General features: G+C 45.9%; 1 protein-coding gene across 2 annotated transcripts; it reads left to right on the forward strand.

Annotated features, from left to right (window-relative positions):
* Nucleotides 1–4,368: 4,368 nt before the first annotated feature.
* CHRNA1 (cholinergic receptor nicotinic alpha 1 subunit) lies at nt 4,369–20,910 on the forward strand (the record flags this gene model as incomplete). Of its 2 annotated transcripts, XM_080720027.1 has the most annotated exons (10): nt 4,369–4,411; nt 9,697–9,842; nt 9,950–9,994; nt 10,944–11,030; nt 11,507–11,616; nt 13,379–13,574; nt 14,068–14,305; nt 17,711–17,934; nt 20,221–20,460; nt 20,779–20,910. In XM_080720027.1, the coding sequence occupies 10 exons, from the start codon at nt 4,369–4,371 to the stop codon at nt 20,908–20,910; spliced, it is 1,461 nt and encodes a 486-aa protein (XP_080576153.1). The 2 variants fall into 2 exon arrangements, with proteins under 2 accessions (XP_080576153.1, XP_080576154.1); XM_080720028.1 differs by lacking the exon at nt 10,944–11,030.
* Between the last annotated feature and the right edge of the window lie 475 nt (nt 20,911–21,385).

Genomic DNA, 21,385 nt, shown 5'->3' on the forward strand with positions numbered 1-21,385 from the left:
AAGAGGCCTGGTTAAAGATTATTAAGAGCATGATTGCAGCCAGTTCCCGCTCTCACCGGTGGGTTGGGGGTGAGAAATTCCGGAAAGACCAGAAGTCACCCAGAGTCTCGGAAAGCTTGACCTTTCGCCAAACTGCCTTAACTCTTTCGGAACCTTTCGTTCCTCAGGTTTCTTCCATGTCCTCCATCAGTGTCAAATACATATTTCCAGGTGTGATGGCTTCTCACCCCCTCACTACAACCACCCTGGTCCAATCATCACATTCACCACCTGGATCACTACAGTGGCTCCTAATCCATGCCCCCCCAGGCCTCTGGTGTCCACAGCAGCCAGGCATCCTTTGATGACATGTTAGATGATGTCACTCCTCAGCCAGAAACCCTACACAGACTCTATCTCACAGAGAGTAAGAGTGACTCGTCCCCCTTCCTGAGCTACTCTCTGCCCTCCTCTCCAAGCCTCGCCCCACCTGCTCCAAACAGTCCTTTTGGTCTTCTTAGGAGACTGCAGATTTCGTGGCCTGCTTTCTGCCTATGCGCATTTGGGCACCCAAGGTCTATTTTAAACTTTGAACAACAAATGCTTTTGTAGTCTGGGCTCGTGAGGTTTTTTTTTTGCCATTCCTTCAACACTTATAAGGCTCTCAAACATTTGTTTCCAGAATTTCCATGTGCCAGTATACACGCACAGGGCTGTTTACTAGACACACTTCTCAAGCCCTCTGCATCCTGAGCTCTCTGCCTCTCTCCTCCAACTAAACAGAAGCCATTTGAAGTCTTCTGCAAGAAAACAGGCTTGGGCGTGAAGAAGGCAGCATTACTCTGATCTTTGCTGGCATGGTGCTGCGATCGATGTTAGTCAGTTTGTCCCTGTGAAATGCCTGAGAAAATCAACTTCAAGGAGGGAAGATTGATTTTGGCTCACAGTTTCAGAGCTTCAGTTCATGGCTGGTTGGCTCCAAGGCAGAAACAGCAGGGCTGATGGAGGCTGTTCCCCTCATGGCAGCCATGAAGAAAAGAGGAAGAGGGAAAAGGAGGCAGAGAGGGAGGGAGGAGAGAAAAAGAGAGAGGAGAGAGAGAGATAAGAGGGAGAGATCAGAGACAGGATATACTCTTTTGAGCCATATCCTCTACCCCCGATGACCTGCTTGCTTCAACTAGACCCCATCTTCCCATTTCCACCACTTCCCAATAAAACCATCAAATTATGAATCCATCAGTGGATTAACTCACTGATGAGGTTCAAGCCCACGATGCAGTTGCCTTCCTGAAGGCCTCGTCTCTAAGCATTGCTGCAACGGGGGCCAAGCCTTCAACACATGAGCCTCTGGGGACAGTCCAGATCCTAGCCACATCATCTATCTAACTAGATGTCTTACTGGGCTTTTGTGGCTCAAAGCCTTTTTCCTATGCTAGCACTTACTCTTTGGAGTTCAAAGCAGAAGTTTCCAAACATCCAGATTTATTTTGTTCCTTTTCATTTCTGCTCTTTTGAACCAACCAATTCTTGTTCAACTCTTCTTTGCATTCACTTGCTGAGGAAAGCCAGTAAGAATCAACATGGCCAGGTGTGGTGGCAATATTCTTGTAATCCCAGTACTTGGGAAGCTGAGACTGGAGGATCACAGATTCACAGCCACCTCAGCAACTTAGTGAGGCCCTCTGCTACTTAGTGAGACCCTGTTTCAAGATAAAATAGGGCTGAGGGGTGTAACTCAGAGGTAGAATGGCCCTAGGTTCAATCCCCAGTACTATAGGAAAAGAAAAGAAAGAGTTAGCATGCACTAATTTTGTGTCTACCAATTTTTTATAGGGCCACAGGCTCAGTAAACACTTTGCCTACTGAGTAATTGAAGACAGAAGTTTTATTAAATAATAGGATGTTATGCAACAAGGGTCATTATCTATCAGCTTCCCATATTAATTTTCCTGCCTTCCTCTGCAGTGCTATATGTTTTAGTTTATTTTAACCACAAGATCCCAGTAGAGAAGGCTAAATTTTGTATTAATCATGATCATACTAGCTACTATAAAAATAAATCTCAGAATTTAAATGGCTGCATGGAATAATTGTCTTGTTTTCACTCACTAAATAGTGCTGGGTGGTGGCCAGGGTGCCCTCCTCCATATGGTCACTTGAGGGTCCAGGATGTCCCAGCAAAGCCACCCTGAGTATGTGGTATTCAAGGCCCTCCTCGGGGCCATGCCCAGCCCAGCCAGTGAGAAGGCTAGAGGGGCCTGGATAAGCTCTGCTAAGAGGTTCGTGGGTCTAAGAAAATTTCTCCTCATGTTTCTCTGACCAGAACTCACTCCCACAGTTTCACGTAGATAAAGGGGCCCTGGGGAGGGTAGGAGGGATGGGGTAGGTAGGAGGGATGTGTTTCCTGGCTGGGCAGTCTCAGTGCAGTGCTATAGAAGGGAGAGAACTAATATTTTAGCAGTTAACTGATATCCAGAAGTAGAAATGTAAAAAAATAATGTGAGCTCGGAGCTTTCTCCTCCTCTGGTCATTTCTCAGGAGCTCACTGGAATGGGCAATTTGTCAGGATGCTGTCCTTCAGGATGAGATGAGACTTTCCTTGTGGGGTTTGGCTTGAGAAAGGGCAGGAAAGGGGCAGGCAGGACATTTGTAAAGAACTGCTTTCTACTGAGCATGGTGGTGCCATCTATAACCCTAGCTATTATGGAGGCTGAGGCAGGAATATCAAAATTTCAAAACCAGCCTCGGCAACTTAGCAAGATCCTGTCTTAAAATAAAGAAGGGCTGGGGGTGTAGCTCAGTGGTAGAGTGCTCCTGCATTGAACCCCCAGGACCAAACAATAAAATAAAAAAAGAGTAATAAGAGCTGGGGGCGTAGTTCAGTGGCAGAGCAGCCCCGGTTCCAGCCCTGGTACCACCGAACAAAAGGCAAAAAGCTGTTTCCTCCTCTGAACTCACCCCAACTCTACAAAGAAGCTCCAGCTGGTGTAAACACTTCTCAGAGCTAGGGATTACTAACTGCTGGTTCCTAGGAATTTTTTAAACAAAGGCCAAAGCACTCTGTTCCTTGCTACCCTGAGTGAGAGTAGGCAGAGGAGGGCGGAAGGCGGCAGGGACCTGGGCGACTGCTGAGCGGCGGGCCTCCTTCCCCAGTCACTCCTCAGCTGAATAACGCGACGGGAGGTGGGCGTTTGTTCCAGCCAATGGTTCATGTGGAACAGGTGCTGCTGACCAGCCACAGGGGTTGGAACAGCCACCCCGGGGCCAGTGACACCAGTTTTATGGAAGAAGCTACCATTTTTTTTTTTTAAAGCCAAGCCCAATCAAATATGGAATGTTCCAGTCTCAGAGTCTACACCAACCACACACTTCAGTCACAAAAACTCCCGGCCACTCTACATAACCCAGCAACAGAGGAAGAGCATCTCCATATTTGGAGAACATAGACATTTGTGATTTAGGAAGACCACTGATATCTACACTCCAAATGATCTACACAGAATCAGGCCAGAATGAGGCCTCAGTTTACTCAAGAGAGGGGGGGTCACTCTTTATGGGAAACAATTCTTCCCTGTATGTTTTTTCATTAAGAACTGACTCATGAGCTGGGTGTGGTGGTGCACGCTAATAATCCCAGCATTCAGGAGGCTGAGAGAGGAGGATCACAGAGCCTCAGCTACTTAGGCCCTTTGTAACTCAGTGAGACCTTGTTTCAAAATAAAATAATGTAAAAAATAGGGCTGAAGGTGTATCTTGGAGGTAGAATGCCCCTGGGTTCCAACTCCAGTACTGAAAAAAAAAAAAAAAATAGAACTGACCCACGGCCAGGTTTGGTGGCACATACCTATAATCCCAGCCACTTGGGAGTCCAAGGCAGGAGGATCACAAATTTGAGGCCAGTTTGGGCAATTTAGTGAGATCCGGTCTCAAAATAAAAAGGGCTGGGGTGAATCTCAGTGGTATAGCACCCCTGGATTCCATTCTCAATACCCCCCCCCACACACACACACAACAAAAGACTCATGTAGCCAGGGGTTAGCATATTTAGCGCTCTGGGTTTGATACCCAGTACCATAAACACAAAACAAAGCAAAACAACCTGACACATGATATATTTAATATATAACACAGCTCATACTCAATTTGTGAGAAGCTCAGCAACTGTGTAGAGGGAGGCCCACCTGCAAAGGCGTAAGGTCGAAGCAGCTTCCTGGGCTCCGGGCTGGGGACAGTCCAGCTGTCACTGCCACAAACAGGTGGTGTGAGACCAGAGCTCCACTGAGTCGGCTCGCTTTCCAAACCCTCCAGCAGCCAAGCATCCGGCCAGAGAGTGCCAGGGAGACACACAGGCCTCCAGGCCGCACCGGTCCACAGCAGCGCCCACAGCCCATGGAGCCCCGGCCTCTCCTCCTGCTCCTCAGCCTCTGCTCAGGTAAGTGCTGGGTGGGCTTCTCTGAGGCAGAAGCACTGGAAACTCCCCAACCAGGGTCTTGCTACTTGGATAGGAACACAGAACGGCAGGGCCTCGCCAGCTGGAGGCCACTGGTCAGCTGCCCCCTGGGGCTGGCTTAACTGGGGTTTTTTTTTTTTAAGGATTTTTTAGTTTGTGTTACCCAGTAAAAATTGGAGCTACCTGGCCAAAGGCTCCACAGTAGACACCCAGCTTCTCAGCGCTTGGTGTCTGGCTCAGACACCTGAACAGCCTCAGCTCCACATGTAGACCGGACCACTGAGACCACTGAAGCATCCTGGAGCTACCTCCAGACTGAACAACTAGGAAGACTTAGAGCAGCAACTTGGAATCACAAACACTAGAGTTAACAAGGCCTTTTGAGTTTCTAGAAGAATTCTGATGAGGAAGAGAATTGATTGACAGCTACATGTGCTAGAAAGAGAAACCTGTTAATAATTATAACTAGAGTCTCTCCATAGAGATGAACTGTTCTGTACCTGTTTTTAACTTCTGAAGTTAAAAAACAGAGTCTGTATGAATTCATTCTTGCCCACATTTTTTCAAAGGCTGTTGCTATAAGTAGATTTGGGTTTGAATTAAAGCTATAAAGCCTTGCACAGCCCTTGACCTGCACTCTGTTCTGGAATGTGTCACAGCACAGCAGCTGAAACACTACCCTGAATCCCCAACTTCCGGTAGAGGGAAATAGAAGATGTTTGCTGATTGCTTTATATAAAAGTTTAGTGGTGATATCATTCCAGCTGAGAAATAAGGTGGCTGACACCCTTAGATTTCTCTAACAATGCTCTGAAAAACACAGGCCTTCTGAACAAGACGAAAAAGCTGTGTTATTAATTAATTTTAGCAATGTTGAGGGAAATAAACTCAGATAAATTATATTCTGTGGGATTTGGACTTGACCCAATCAAAGCTCTGTGCGTGTGTGCGTGCGTGTGTGTATGTGTGTGTGTGTGCGTGTGTGCGTGCGTGTGTGTATGTGTGTGTGTGTATGTATGTGTGTGGTGTGTGTGTGCGCGTGTGTGTGTGTGCGCGTGTGTGTGTGTGGTGTGTGTATGTGTGTATGTGCGTGCGCGCGCGTGCAAACACCACACTCAATGAAAATTCCTAAGTGATATGCTTCTATAAAAATACTTCAGAGACCTCTAAAATGTGGGTTTGGTTATTCCAAGAAGTGTGTGATATATATTTTGATCAAACCTAGAATTTGCTAGGATTAATTCCCCATGGGTGATTCACGGGAACTTAGAGCTAGATCAGGTATTTCAATACCCTCAATTTTTTTATTGGAAGGAAACTGAGGTTGAAAGATGGGGACTGGCCTGCCCAAGGTCACTCAATTCATAAACATTGCAATGCGATCGACTGGAAACTCGGTTTGTCACATGTATGTACAGTCAGAAAGCCTGAAGTTGCCAAAGAAACATGGCCCCAAGTTGAGAGAAGAATTACCCCAGGTGACTAGTAATAGTTCAGAATTCCTTTTACCCAACTCAGGACTCTTCCTTATGATGAGATACAGATCAGACCAGTACGGTACAGAAAGCACGCTGTGAAATGATAGCTATATTCCCTTAGAATCGGTCCTTCGTGGGCTGAATTCTTATTCATATCAGGGTCACTTTTTCCTCTTGGCTGAACATATAAGCATCACTGTTCTATTTATATAGCACCTTCTGTTTCAACCTTTTCTCTCTTCCACCTCTGCAATCCCAAGAACTTCACTGAAACCTTTCTCATGGCATATTACTTTGCAACAAGTTCAGTTATTTATGTAAATGTTTGATGTTGATCTCCAAGAGATACAGGATTCATGCCAGGTTCACCTGGGAAGATCTCAAAGCTCCTAAAACAATGTTTCCATACAGCAAATACTCAACAAATATTTGCTGAATGAACATGTTATCCGCCATCCAAATAAAAATTACCAACATAATTTCCTAAAAAGGGAGACTGACATGATTTGTCTGTTTGTTTGCACACTGCCTCTTTATGAAAGTTATTTATTGTGATTCATTAACTCCATGAAGAACTGGACCAACTCTCCAAACCAGGCTGGAGTTGGGAAGGGAATCACAGAATCCTGCCCTCAAACCTTTTATTCTGCCTTTTACCTTGTACGAGTGAAACCAATTTAAGAAATGGAGACTTACTTGCAAATCCTTGTGGAAGGAACAAGGCCCCTTGTCACTGGCTGGGGTGTCAGAGGAGGAGGTCAATGTCGCTGACATGCTGACATGCCTGTCCCCTCAGCCTTCCCCGTCCTTAGCGGACGATAGGGTTGGCCAGCATGGTTTTCCTGCTACACAATGACAATCACCTGCTCTATCCACTGGTTTCTAGTATGTTCTTCCTGTCAAACTAGAATAAATAGTCATTTAAAAATAAGCATCTCAGGGCAATGCCAAAACAGCAATGTATGTCAGGTGTGGTAGCGCTTGTAATCCTAGTACTTAAAAGGCTGAGGCAGGAAGATCACAGGTTCACAGCCAGCCTCAGGCGCTTAGTGAGGCTCTCAGCAACTTAGTGAGACCCTGTTTCCAAAAAATATATTAAGTAGGTCTGGAGGTGTAGCTTGGAGGTAGAAGGCCCCTGGTTCCATCCCCAGTACCACACACACACACACACACACACACACACACACACACACCAGTAATGTATAACATTGTTTTTGTTGTTGGTGGTTGTTTGTGTGTGTGGTTTTAGGGGAACTCAAGGGTGTGGGTTTTTTGTTTTTGTTTTTGAAACAAGGTCTTCTAGGTTGCTGAGAATTTTGCTAAGTTGCTGAGGCTGGTCTCAAATCTGTGATCCCCCTGTCTTAGCTTCCCAAGTACAGGGATTATAGGTGTGTACCACCATGCCCGGCTCAGCATTAGTTATTTCAAGCAGATTCAAATCCTGATTTTAAAAAATACTGATTGAGAGCTTGGGCTCTGGGTTTTAAATTCTTGGCTCCACCATCTATGGAAGCCGGGCAAGTCACCTAGCCTCCCTGTGCTTCAATGACCTCATCCGTGAAGTGAGCACAAGAATAGTCCCTACCTCCCCCAGCTGTGAGAGTGGAGCCAGCACAGAGAAAGCACCTACAAGAGTATCTGGCACACACGTCGTGCTGTTATTCCATTGACTGATACAAGTAGAAAAAGGTCATTACTTGATACTTAATAATAATTTTGTTTATAAACTCTTCCAAACATAAAACATAATAAAGTGATAACCTGTTTTAGAGGCAAAAGGTTAACACTGCTGAGCCAAAAGAGAGCACATTATATTCATTCAACACTCCAAGTTTTCTCGGCCACAGAGAAGCTACAATGGCCTCGGTAACAGCCTGCGGAAAGGGGAGATCTGGTTACACGGATTGTGTGTCTCTTCCTCTAACTGTGTGTCTACCCCTCGGAACGGGCAGTCCCCTTGCCCTGTAAGGCTTGAATTACAAAGGTCCTTCATAAGACACTTGTTGAAATTTGGAACACATTTTCTCCTAGGAATAAAGTACATGCAGTTTTGAGGTTCCAGGGCAGCTCACAACACACTGGAAATATTAAGAGTTGGTGCATCCGGTGCAGTGGCGCACACCTGTAATCCCAGATACTCTAGAGGCTGTGGCAGGAGGATCACAAATTTGAGACCATGATGGGAAAATGTAGTGAGACCTTGTTTCAAAATAAAAAAATAAAAAGGGCTGGGGGTGTAGCTCAGCAGTAGAATGCGGTGCTGCTGGGTTCAATCCCCGGTACCAAAAAGGGGAGAAAAAAGCAAAAAACAGTGGGTGCATAGCACAGATTGGCCGGATTCTACTCAGAGCTTTGTCCTGTGGTCGCAGGACCTTGGACCAGCCACCTGCCCCTCTGAATGTCAGGTGAGAATGTCTGACTGCTGCCTCCCCCGAGGCGGGTGGGGATCATATAACGTGCCGGGCAGAAAGGGACTGGATTTGGCGGTACTGCTCTCTCTCCTGAAGGAAAAGGTAGACTCATTTACTTCATCCTTAGATTCCCAGTGAAAGCCCTGACCCCAGGTCAATATCGCACAGCATTTCCACAACTAGAACAAATACTTACCAGCAGTGGTTTTAAAAAAAATTATGGTTGCCGGGCGTGGTGGCGCACGCTTGTAATCCCCGCACTTGGGAGGCGGAGACAGGAGGATCGCGCAGGTTCGAAGCCAGCCGCGCGCGCTGGCGCGCTGGCTTAGGAGACCCTGTTTCCAAATAAAAATGTAAAAATAGGTCTGGGAGTGCAGCCCGGAGGTAGAAGGGCTTCCAGGAACCCCAGTACCACACAAAAAAAATTATGGTAAAGTACACATTGCATAAAATGTATCGTTTTAGCCATGTTAGGGCATGCAATTCAGTAGCATTTACAATGTCAAATGATTATCACTACTGTCTTAGTCTCCAGCAACTAACAATCTTCCCTCCCTCTATACAGACTATTTATGCTGGATCACTCAAACAAAGAGAAACATACCTTATGTGCTCCTGTGCGTTTGGCTTCTTTCACCAAGCTAATGTTTTCAAGGTTCATCATGCCATAGTATGGCTTAGTACTCCATTCCTTTAGGCGGCTGAATAATATTCTATTGTTTGGATAAGCCACATTTTTCATCTATTTTTCTGCTGATGGATGAGTCGCTTCACCTTTTGGGTGTCGCCCTGCTTTGGGTATGTACCAAGCACCGGAAGTGCTGGGTCGTATAGTGACGCTGTGTTTGACTTGTGGAGGACCTGCCACTTTATGTTCCCACCAGCAACACATGAGGTTTCTGTGTCTTTACACCCTCACCAGAGTGTGTTCTGTTCCAGTTCGGCAACTGTGGCCGTCCTAGGGGCATGCAAACCAGCCCATCCCAAATTTCATTACACCGTGACCAGATTCTAAAATACTGTCTCTGTCTTATCTATGAACCTTTCTGAGTGTGTGTGTGTGTGTGTGTGTGTGTGTGTGTGTGTGTGTGTGTGTGTTTCTTCTGGAAAACTTGATTCAGCCAGGGACTGTGTTAAGGAATGTCACCTGTCAGAAGTACAAATGTGATAACTTGCCATGCCCTGGCCCACTGCTGCTTGGTGAGGGCCCACACTAGCAACTGTGCTTGGAAAGGAATTCAAGGCATCACTAGCTGCATCTGGGGGGCCTTGAAAGAGGCCCTGTGTGCCTCCCACTTGCTGGTTACACCCAAGCTCCCTGCATTAGGGCATGGGGGGAGGGCAGAGTCTGACCGTGTATGTACCATTTGCTGTTCAGCTGGCCTCATCTTGGGCTCCGAACATGAGACGCGTCTGGTGGCAAAGCTATTTGAAGACTACAGCAGTGTGGTACGTCCAGTGGAGGACCACCGCCAGGTTGTGGAGGTCACTGTGGGCCTGCAGCTGATACAGCTCATCAATGTGGTGAGACAGTGCTCCAGCCTCCCCGCGGTACCATCCCTTGCACCCAGAGTTACCCTCCCCTCGGCTCCCCCTCCACCTCCTAAAGAAGGGGCTTCTCTTTTTTTCAGGATGAAGTAAATCAGATTGTGACCACCAATGTTCGTCTGAAGCAGGTAACTGAGCTGGAAAATTACATTTATGTTGTGCTGGTTCACACTGAAATTAAACTTGGATCCAGAGGAAATCAATTTGGTAACAAGGACATATACTAAAATGTTGAAAGTAGATATTTTGGAAGTATGGGGATGTAGGTCCTGTTTGGTTTTTGTTTTTATTTTGGGATTTTTCTGTATGTATTAGTTTGCTAGTGCTGCCATAACAAAATATCACTGACTGAACAGTTTAAACAGAAATGTGTTGTCTTACCATCACTGGCTGGCAGTTCAGTGTAACAGTATCAGCAGGGTTGGTTCCTTCTGAGGGCCATGAGGGAATGATCTTACAGAACTTCCCTGTGGCTTGTAGAAGGATGTCTTAGCGTCCACATGACATTCTCCCTGTGTCTGTGAGAGACATATACACCTGTCTTTAAATGTCCCCTTTTTATTAGGACACCAGCCATATTGGATTAGGCTTACCTTAGTGACCTCATTTTAACTTTAAAACCTTTGTAAAGACCCTATCTCCAAATAAAGTCACATTCTGAAGTCCTAGGGGTTCAGACTTCAACATATGAATTTAGAGGAACACAGCTCAGCCCATGACATTGTGTTATCCAAGTCTGCTGCATGGGACATATGCTAATTTTATAATGTAGAAAAACATATATCATTTTTATAAAAGTATATTGCCTATTTGATGAAAATGTTTCTGTAGGGTCATTCTCCTTTCTTTTCTTTCTTTGCTTTTCAGCACTGGGGATTGAACCCAGGGGCATTCTGTCTCTGAGCTACACTCCCAGCCTGTTTTTTATTTTTTATTTTGAAATATGATCTCACTAAGTTGCAGAGGGCCTCACTAAGTAACTGAGGCTGGGAGCGAACTGTGATCCTCTTGTCTCAGCCTCCTGAATGCTGGGATTGTAAGCGTGCACCACCACACTCGTCTTCAATCTTCTTTCTTGGAGATGGATCATGTGGCCTGATTGACCTGCCATCTCCCAGCTGTGTAACCTTGGGGTTACCTTTGTTTCTACATCTGGAAACCAGGGTCAGTAGTTGCTCATCTCAGGACTGCTGTGAGGGCTAAATGAGGGCTGAAGTGCTTGGAATGGTGTCTGCACACAGTGCTGTAGGTTTGCTGTTATTGTTTATTAAGGTGAAAGCTGAATTTTGAATCAAACTTTTCTTACCAAAGCACAACATTGGTCAATTTCTGAATTACCAAGCCCAGCAGGGCCCTTGATCACTCTAAATTTTACCAAATATTTCTGGCTTTTTTTTGTGTGTGTGTGTGTGTGTGTGGTACTGGGGTTCCTGGAAGCCCTTCTACCTCTGGGCTACACTCCCAGACCTATTTTTACATTTTTATTTGGAAACAGGGTCTCCTAAGCCAGCGCGCACGGCTGGCTTCGAACCTGTGCGATCCTCCTGTCTCTGCCTCCCAAGTGCGGGGATTACAAGCGTGCGCCACCACGCCCGGCTTATTTCTGGCTTTTTTAATTGGTCGCATGCCTTTGTTTCTAGCAATGGGTGGATTACAACCTAAAATGGAATCCAGATGACTATGGTGGTGTGAAAAAAATTCATGTTCCCTCCGAAAAGATCTGGCGGCCGGACCTCGTTCTCTATAACAAGTGAGCACAGTGGGCCAGGCGGGGGCTCAGTGGGGAAGGTGGAGCCACGTGTCCTCACAGAAGGGCGGCCTGGGCTTGCTTCTCACCACTGTTCACATTAAATAACCCTTAAAAACCAGAGCCACACTGACAGGCGAAGGGGTGCCATATGGTGTCTCGTGTTATGAATAGAAACAATTATCAAAGCCAAATTGAATCAGGGCTGTGGGTGGGGGACATTTAATCCCCGAGAGCTCCTGAGCGGTGTGTGGCAATCATCCAAGGCACCCCGACTTCCTATCACTGACTTCCTTGGGATCGAATGTCTGAACTCCCAGGTTCATTCATCACATTCTGAACGCCATCCCGACTCATTGGCCCTGATGCCTGCGTGGCTGTCCTCTGGGCCCGTGACAGGCTGCGTGTCATGAGATTATAATGCGATTCAGGACACCCTGGCCTAATGACGCATTCATTATCATACGCCCTTCATTTGTCAGGGAATGTTCACTTCAAAGAGCAGCCTTCCCAGGCGGGAGCGTTTGTCATAGGCCTGGAGGATTTACAGTCTGACCTCACACACTGTGTGTCTGGGGAGCAAGCTGTGCCTCCCAGCAGAGTGTGGGCAGGGGTGGCAGGGGCCAGTCGATAAGGACGATATGATACACTCCACGGAAGCCCTGCCCAGCGCTGATTTTCTACCATGTATTGTCCAATCACACCTAGGTTGAGCCTAATTACCCAATCATTGGGTAACTTAACAGAGAGACTCTGCTCTCTGTTTGAATTTAGCATATTCATCCAGAAAGGCTGCATATGCTAGTAGGGCAGAGTCTCCCTGTTAAGTTCCTCTTTTAGAAAGAACCAGAGGGAAGCAATCCAAGTCCTTACTGGTCCTTGTGACAAGCTCACTCAGGAACACCTTGGTGGAAACAAACCGTTTCACCTGCTTACTGGGGGAGACTTAGACCATCCTATGATCCTTTACTTTTGGGATCTATTTTGGGGGGGCAATGGCACAGCTTTCTGGATAAAGAGCCCCACTGCAGTCCCAAGGAATAATCAAGGGGAAGAAATCTGTTGATTTACAACAGGAAGGACCAATATAAACCATTATGTCCCTGAAGTCCCACTGAGGCAAACCCCACCCCACTGATTCAATACCTTTAAATTTCTGTTTCCCCAGCTAACTCTTAAAGCATATCTAGAGGGGATAGGTGGACTACCACTGAGGACTTATAAAAATCAGTGGAGGTGCAGTAGTTCCCCACTGTTGTTATTTCTTTGAACCCAGAGGTTCCCATATTCTTCCCCAGACACTATGACACAGAGCTTACTTAGATGGCACTCAGGAATCTGTTTTTTTTTTTTTTTTTTTTTTTTTTTTTTTGGTGGCACTGGGGTTCCTGGAAACCCTTCTACCTCCAGGCTACGCTCCCAGACCTATTTTATACTTTTTATTTGGAAACAGGGTCTCTTAAGCCAGCGCGGCTGGCTTCGAACCTGCGCGATCCCCCTGTCTCCACCTCCCAAGTGCGGGGATTACAAGCGTGCGCCACCATGCCTGGCTTCAGGAATCTGTATTTTTAACAAGCGCCCCAGTAGCCCTTATTACCAACAAACTTGAGAAACCTTGCCATAGATTAAAAAGCCACACTACTAAAAAGAAAGCATCTATAATTAGTGCTGGGATAATTCACAGCTGTCTCCTGTTAATATCTCCAAGCAGAACAGAAAGCTCATCTGTCACTTGAAACTGTTTTCCTCTCTTATGCCAATCTAGTGCAGATGGCGACTTTGCCATTGTCAAGTTCACCAAAGTGCTCCTGGACTACACAGGCCACATCACGTGGACACCGCCAGCCATCTTTAAAAGTTACTGTGAGATCATCGTCACCCACTTCCCCTTTGACGAACAGAATTGCAGCATGAAGCTGGGTACCTGGACCTACGATGGCTCTGTGGTGGCGATCAACCAGGTGGGTGGCGACCTCCTGCGGTGGAGCTGGTTTCAGGAAAAGTGTGACGCAGGTCTCCAAATCCGCCCATGGATAACCTAGGCCCTTGGCACCAGTTGGAACTTGGGGGTTACCTAGCTAAATCGTTTTTAACTGGTTGGGAAGGTTCTTGATGTGCTGCCCTGGAACACTAACTGGGAATGTAAAGAAATTCCTTCCACCCAATGCTGTCTCAAGGATTCCAGTTTAATCCATGTGGGATAAGGCTAGAGCACCAATGTTTTGAAACTCCCGGGTGACTTGAATGTGGAGCCGAAATGAAGCATTCCAATAGTTCAAACTCCTTTATGTTGCAGGAAGGCCCCAAAGAGAGACCCAAGCCAGAGTGGCCAACATCCCTCCCGAGTATGTGGCCCACCGTGCCGGAGGCTGTTGCCTGGTCACTGCGGATGGCGACCCCTGCCCTCCTCAGGGCAGCTTGGCTGGCGCTTCCAAACCTTGTTTCTTTTCTCAGGAAAGCGAGCAGCCAGACCTGAGCAACTTCATGGAGAGCGGGGAGTGGGTGGTCAAGGAGGCCCGCGGCTGGAAGCACTGGGTGTTCTACTCCTGCTGCCCCAACACCCCCTACCTGGACATCACCTACCACTTCGTCATGCAGCGCCTGCCCCTCTACTTCATCGTCAACGTCATCATCCCCTGCCTGCTCTTCTCCTTCCTCACCAGCCTGGTGTTCTACCTGCCCACGGATTCAGGTGGGTGCGGTTGCCATGACTGCGCGCTGCTGCTGCCGACAGATCTCCTGCTGCTATTTTAGGAAGAGCCAGAAATAATCTCGTGCTGACACACAGAGGCACACAGACCTAAATCTCATCAGAGGGAGAACACATTTCCTGGGTGGCCAGGTGAGGTGCAAGGTGGCCGTAGGAGGAGTTCACACTGTCCAGAGCAGGCAGAGTTGACCACCACCCTGAAGATACACATCCCAGCTCAGTTCCCTTAAGTGAATCCCAATACCTATTTGTTCAATATAAAGTGTGCACACAGTGGTCACAGACCCACCTCATCCCACTTGCCCTTGAGGTCACTTGTTATATTCTGACTAATCTAGGTCTTGTTCCTTTACTCATTGCTTGCCACTTGGAAGTAAGTGTATGTGTGTGCGTGGGGGAGGGAGGAAGAGGAAGAGAGAGAGGAAGGGGAGAGGGAAAGAGAGACGTGGACAGACAGACACTGGGAATTGAACCCATAGGCATTTTACCTCTGAGCTACACCCCCAGCCCTTTTTATATTTTGTTTGAAACAGGGTCTTAGTAGGTTGCTGAGAGTCTCACTAAATTGCTGGGGTTGTCCTCAAACTTGCAAACCTGCTGGGCTTGGTGGAGCGTGCTTGTAATCCCAGCATTTGGGAGGCTGAGACAGGAGGATTGCAGTTGAGGCCAGCCGCAGCTACTTAGTGAGGTCCTTTGCAACTCAGTGAAACCCTGTTTGAAACTAAAGAATAAAAAATAGGGCTTGGAGTGTAGCTCGGAGGTGGAATGCCCCTGGGTTCCATCCCAGGTCTGCAAAACAAACAAAAAACAACCCCCCAAAACAAACAAACAAACAAACAAAACCTGCAAACCTGATATCAGCTTCCTATTACAGGCCTACACCACCATGCCTGGATAAAATAGCTTTTGGATATCTGTTTTCCAGACAGCTATATCTTTACACAAGAGAACCTACTTCCCAAGTGGCAATTCTTTCTTACATATCAATCTGGATAACTTCCATACCTTCTACTGAGCAATCAGCCGTGATGTAACTTCATCAAACATCAACAAATCTACCGAAAAGGGGAAAGGGCACCCATGCACCTGCCAGCAAGTCCTTACTTGTAAACAATTCATAGGAGACGGTTGGAAAAATAGAAGGATGGAACAGACAGCCCTCAGCCTAATGACAGGTAGCAGTTTTATCCAAATGATGTTCTTAAAACTCACAATTTTAAATTCAACTTTCAAATTAGAGGAAAAATTATGCACTCAACAAATGTATATATTATATGTAATATATAATATATATTATACTATTTTCATATAATATTTATATGAAAATAAGACAGCAAGTCCCTGACCCCACTGAATGTATATTCTAGTGATTGTTCTCAGTATGTATATGTATATGTATATTTAGTACTGGGGATTAAACCCAGAAGCATCCCACTTCCAAGCAACACTCCCATCCCTATTTTATTTTTATTTGGAAACAGAGTCTTGCTAGGTTGATGAGAGTCTCACTACTTGATGAGGCTGTCCTCAAACCAAAGATCTTCCCATCTCAGCCTCCCAAGTACTGGTATTACAAATGTGTGCCACAATGCCTGGCTTTTGTTCTCAATTTAAATACATGGTCACAAATAAATACTTTTTGGCTTTCTAATTAGATGAAACTTCAATGAATAGAAAAAGCACTTTCAGGGCAATATGTAAGCTATTTAGTGTTTATAAATATTAAATTATTTATGCTTGAAAAGCATTGAGGTCAATAATTACATTATACTTGGCAAATGTTAGTTATTATCATTATTGTTAACCAAGAAATTATATGTAACTTGAGAAATCTTTATATTTATAATATTTGTTTATTTTGAAGGCTTTCCTACCCATCCACTCTTTATCCTGTGTTTGCAGTTGCCCCTTGGTATCCATAGGAGATCGGTTCCAGGGTCTGTGGATGTTCAAGTCCCTTAAACTGTGTGATACTGCATACAGCCTATGTTTATCTTCATGTATACTTTAAGTCATCTCCAGAGTACCTATAGTGCTTGATGCAATCTAAATGCGGTGTAAATAATTATTATATCCTATTGTTTAGGGAATAGTAACCCAAAAATCTGCATGTTCAGTATAGATGCCATTTTCTCTTCTTTTTCACTCCTAGGGATTGAACCCAGGGGTGTTCTGCCTCTGAGCTACACCCTCATCCCTTTTATTACTACTACTGCTACGACTACTACTATTATTACTGAAACAGGATCTCACTAAGTTGCTGAGGTGCTTGCTAAGTTGCTATGGCTGGCCTTAAACCCGTGATCCTCCTGCCTCAGCCTCTCCACTACTGAGATTAACAGGCATGTACCACCATACCTAACTCAGATGCCATTTTATTTTCTAAACATTTTGGCCTAAGGTTGGTTGAATTCTTGGATGCAGAACTCACAGACACAGAGGGGTAACAGTTCTGTTCTGGCATGTGAAAGGCATCTCCTACGGAAAAGCACAAGGACTTCCCGAGCACCAGCAGCAAGGCCAGCCCAAGCTCAGTCCCTTCCAAAGGGACTCTACGTCACCTAGGTGCCCAGCCCCACAAAGACACCCAGGGCCATTCAGCCCCAGCCTTCAGCCAGGACTCCTGAGATTCAGAGCTTGAAGGAAGCAGATGGTGTGTGGGGAATATAAAGAACAAAACAAAGCAAGGAGTCAGGGAGAAGATGAACTTCCTCTTTGACAAGAGTGGGGAATGGAGCAGGGTGACCTATCCCTCTGCCTGCGAGGGCCACCCCTTGGCCTTGCGGAGTGCCTCCTTTTGTCAGTCTCAGTCTTGCAGCTTGCTCCTGCGCCCAAAGAAAGACACATGTGCTCTGGGTTGTCCATCTATCTGCTGGGTAACAAGTAGCCATGCTGTACCTCCATTTTAGGAACTACATTCTGCAGCAGAGGAAAAAACTACCACCCTGAGTCTACTGCCAAACTAGAATCCCTTTCAGTTCCCTTGGGTCTCACCGAGAAACAAGATTCCAGGGCTTAAGATGAAGGAGCGATTTGCTGGGTGGCTTAAGCAACAGAAATTTCCTTTCTCACATTGTTAGGACTGGAGGTCCAAGATCAAGGTTCAGTAGGGTCAGTTTCTGCTGAAGCCTCGCTCCTGGCTTACAGATGGCTGCCTTCTCCCTGTGTGATTATGTGGCCTTCCCTGTACATGGCTGTGCCCAAAGTATCTCCTACAAAGACATCAGTTGTATTGGGTTAGCCCCATTTTGCCTTAATTACCTCTGTAAAGGCTCTGGCTTCCACATACAGTCACACTGTGGAGGCCGGGCAGTTAGAATTTCAACATAGAAATGGGGAAGGCAATTCAGCCCATCGGGGGGATGTTTCTCCTTTTTGTCTTTCCAGGGGAGAAGATGACACTGAGCATCTCTGTCTTGCTGTCCTTGACTGTGTTCCTTCTGGTCATCGTGGAGCTGATCCCTTCCACCTCTAGTGCCGTGCCCTTGATTGGGAAATACATGCTGTTCACCATGGTGTTCGTCATCGCGTCCATCATCATCACGGTCATCGTCATCAACACGCACCACCGCTCTCCCAGCACCCACATCATGCCTGAGTGGGTGCGGAAGGTGAGTCTGGACGTCATGCAGGGTGGACATTGCCAGGTCAGGTCTCCCCTCCCACGGAGCCAGTGTCATTCTAGCTCATGTATACTCATGTGTGTTTAGGAACTGAGGGTCCTTCTGGGCTTCCGCGCATGTGGGAAGGGACTTGCCTTGGCTTCCTTCTTTTCTTTATTTTTTAATTAAAAAAAAATTTTATTGTGAACTTCTACGGTGGTGAAAGTGTTCCGGGGACCCTGTTGGGCTCCTGGAACTGTAACAGTGAGATATGTAGCTGCAGGTTCTTGTTCTAAGCTAGGTATAGAAAACACTAGCCCAAACTCTTTTGCTGTAAGCTTAAGCAATTTTTATTATTACAAAGATGGAAAGATAGGATAGATTTAATAAAACCCTATGTCAGATATAGTACAGAGGAGTGACTTGAAAAAAATGTCACCTGAGGTTTCTGGATACAGAGTATCTTTATAACCAGTCTTCTGACCCAACTAGATCCGCCCTTTCTCTGGGGCAGGTCTTTTGATGTGGGGATTCCTTCCTGCAGACCTGCCCTGTCTCTGGCACAGACCGCATGCCTTTTGTTAGACTCCAAAATGTGTTAGTTGATGATCAGGGGTCTGGGATCTTGTGGAGGCTCATGGCATTCCCCCACATCCTTGAGGAAGTTTGCTTCTCTTAGAAATGCAAAGTGTGCATGTATGTCTACAAAAGTATGTATCCTACTATGATGCATGAATACAGTGCACCAATAAAAAAATAAATTAAAAAAAAAAAAGAAATGCAAAAGACTCTAGACTTCTCTATTCTCTTGCTAATCACCCTAGGTGCCTGGGTCCCCTGCAGCCTTTTCTCTTAAGCTCCTGGCTTTCTAATACAGATGTTATTTTCAAAGACATTTATTTTTGTGGTACTGGGGTTCCTGGAAACCCTTCTACCTCCAGGCTGCACTCCCAGACCTATTTTTTATATTTTTATTTGGAAACAGGGTCTCTTAAGCCAGGGAGGCTGACTTCAAACCTGCGAGATCCTCCTGTCTCCGCCTCCCAAGCGCGGGGATTACAAAGGTGTGCCACCACGCCCGGCCAAATACATGTTTTAAACCATTTCCCAATACTGGTACATTCATACATTTTAAAGCCATTTTCCAATACTGGTACATGTTTCTTTTGATAAAGCTTCACAAAAAACACTAAAGTAGCCTAGGATCTTCATGTCAGGAATTGACAGATAAGCTACTGCTTGTAGTGTACTCTTTTTTTTTAATTAAAAAAAAATTTTAATTGTACTGGGGATTTAACCCAAAGGCATTCTACTTCTGAGCTATATCCCAGACCTTTTGCTTGCTTGCTTGTTTGTTTTGAAACAGGGTTTCACTAAGTTGCCAAGAGTCTTGCTGAATTGCTGAGGCTAATCTCAATCCTGTGATCCTCCTGTCTCAGCCTTCCAAGAGAGGACTGCAGGTGTGTGCCACCCTGCATGGCTTTGCAATGTGTTCTTTTTGGAGGAGATAAACAGCTCCTTTTGATTTCTATGCTATAGTTTCTTCATGAACAACAAACATAAGAAAATGTCTAGCTATTTTGGGGGGCCAAAGTTTATCTATTTGAGGCAGAGGGGCCCTTTCTTTAATCACATGATTCTGAAAACACATTGCTGGGCCTTTCTGTTGCCTAGAGGGATTCTGAAGAGTTAGCACCGCTGTGTCCTTTGAGGTAGCTGGCTGCTCACGGGCTCCCTCCGGTGGCCAGCTTCTCACATTACAGAATCATCGTAATTTTGACAAGCCACAAGCTGTGTACGAGTGTTTTATTTATTCTGGTACTGGGGATTGAATCCAGAGGCATTCAACTTCTGAGCAATACCCACGGATATTTTATTTCTTATTTGAAAACAGGGTCTCACTAAGTTGCTGAGGCTGGCTTTGAACCTGAAATCCTCCTGTCTCCGACTCAAGCATGTGCCACCACGCCTGGCTTTTATTTTTTTTTTTTTATGGTACTAGTAATCAAACCCAGGGCATTCTTTCTCTGAGTTACATCCCCTGCCCTTTTAAATTTTTTGTTTTGTTTTGACACAGGGTTTGGCACGTTTGCTGAGGCTGGCCTTGAACTTGCGATCCTCCTGTTTCAGACTCCTGAGTACAGGGATTACAGGCGTTTCCTTTTAAGAACAAGGAGACTGAGGCCTGGAGATGTTAAATGACTTGCTCAGGTTGCATCACTAATTAAGGGACAGAGTTTGATGCTTGCCATAATTGACAATAATTCTCATACGTGAATTTCTTTTCTATGTTAGGTTTTTATTGACACTATCCCAAATGTCATGTTTTTCTCTACAATGAAAAGACCATCCAGAGACAAACAAGACAAAAAGATTTTTACAGAAGACATTGATATTTCTGACATTTCCGGGAAGCCGGGGCCTCCACCCCTGGGCTTCCACTCTCCACTGATCAAGCACCCCGAGGTGAAAAGTGCCATCGAGGGTGTCAAATACATCGCTGAGACCATGAAGTCAGACCAGGAGTCCAATAATGTAAGCTCTGCTGCTTGAAAGCTGCTTCTCTGGGCTTAAACGACCACATCCCCGCGCAGACATATGGGTCTGGCTGGCTTTCAAAACACAGCTACTGACCTAAGCCGTGCTTGGTGACCACCTCTCGGCCACCTTAGTAACTCATCGTGTTGTGAATAATTGCTCAAAAACTAATGCTGATCATGCCAGCCAAGGGAGATTGAGGGCTCTGAGGCCTCAATCTCAAATGGAAGGACCCAGAGAGGACATGAAGCACGTGTGTTGTGAGTTCAGTAGCCACCTTAGGACAGTTCTAACTCTCTCCCTCCTCCCTCACAGGCGGCGGAGGAGTGGAAGTATGTTGCAATGGTAATGGACCACATCCTCCTGGGAGTCTTCATGCTCGTCTGTCTCATCGGAACCCTGGCCGTGTTTGCAGGCCGCCTCATTGAATTAAACCAGCAAGGATGAGCAGAAGCTGTCTTGAGCCTAGCCCTGACCCAGGACCAGCTGAGCAGAGAAAGATGAGAATGAGGAGGATTTGTCTATACCGACACCCTCTCACTTCTCAAACAGGCCATTTTCTGTTCTTATTATTAATGACAAAGGATTTTCTTTTACAGAAGTATTTCCCTTTTGCTTCTCCCTTCAGTCCTGCGGTGTTTCCCTGGAGTGTGAATCCTTTTCAGTAAATGAGACTGGACTCTTTATAGATGCGTTCACTCCCAAGTGGCATCACTGCTAATTGCTGTGTGTGTGTGTGTGTGTGTGTGTGTGTGTGTGTGATACTGGGAGTTGAACACAGGGGCATTCTAACTCCAAGCTACACCCCCTCACCTGATTTTATTTCTTACTTGGAAACAGTTTTCTAAGTTGCTGAGTCTCACTAAACTGCTAAGGCTGTCCTTGAACTTTTGATCCTCCTTTCTCAGCCTCCCAAATACTG

Source organism: Muscardinus avellanarius, assembly GCF_963383645.1.
Source record: "Muscardinus avellanarius genome assembly, chromosome: 2".
In the NCBI taxonomy this organism is placed as follows: domain Eukaryota; kingdom Metazoa; phylum Chordata; class Mammalia; order Rodentia; family Gliridae; genus Muscardinus; species Muscardinus avellanarius.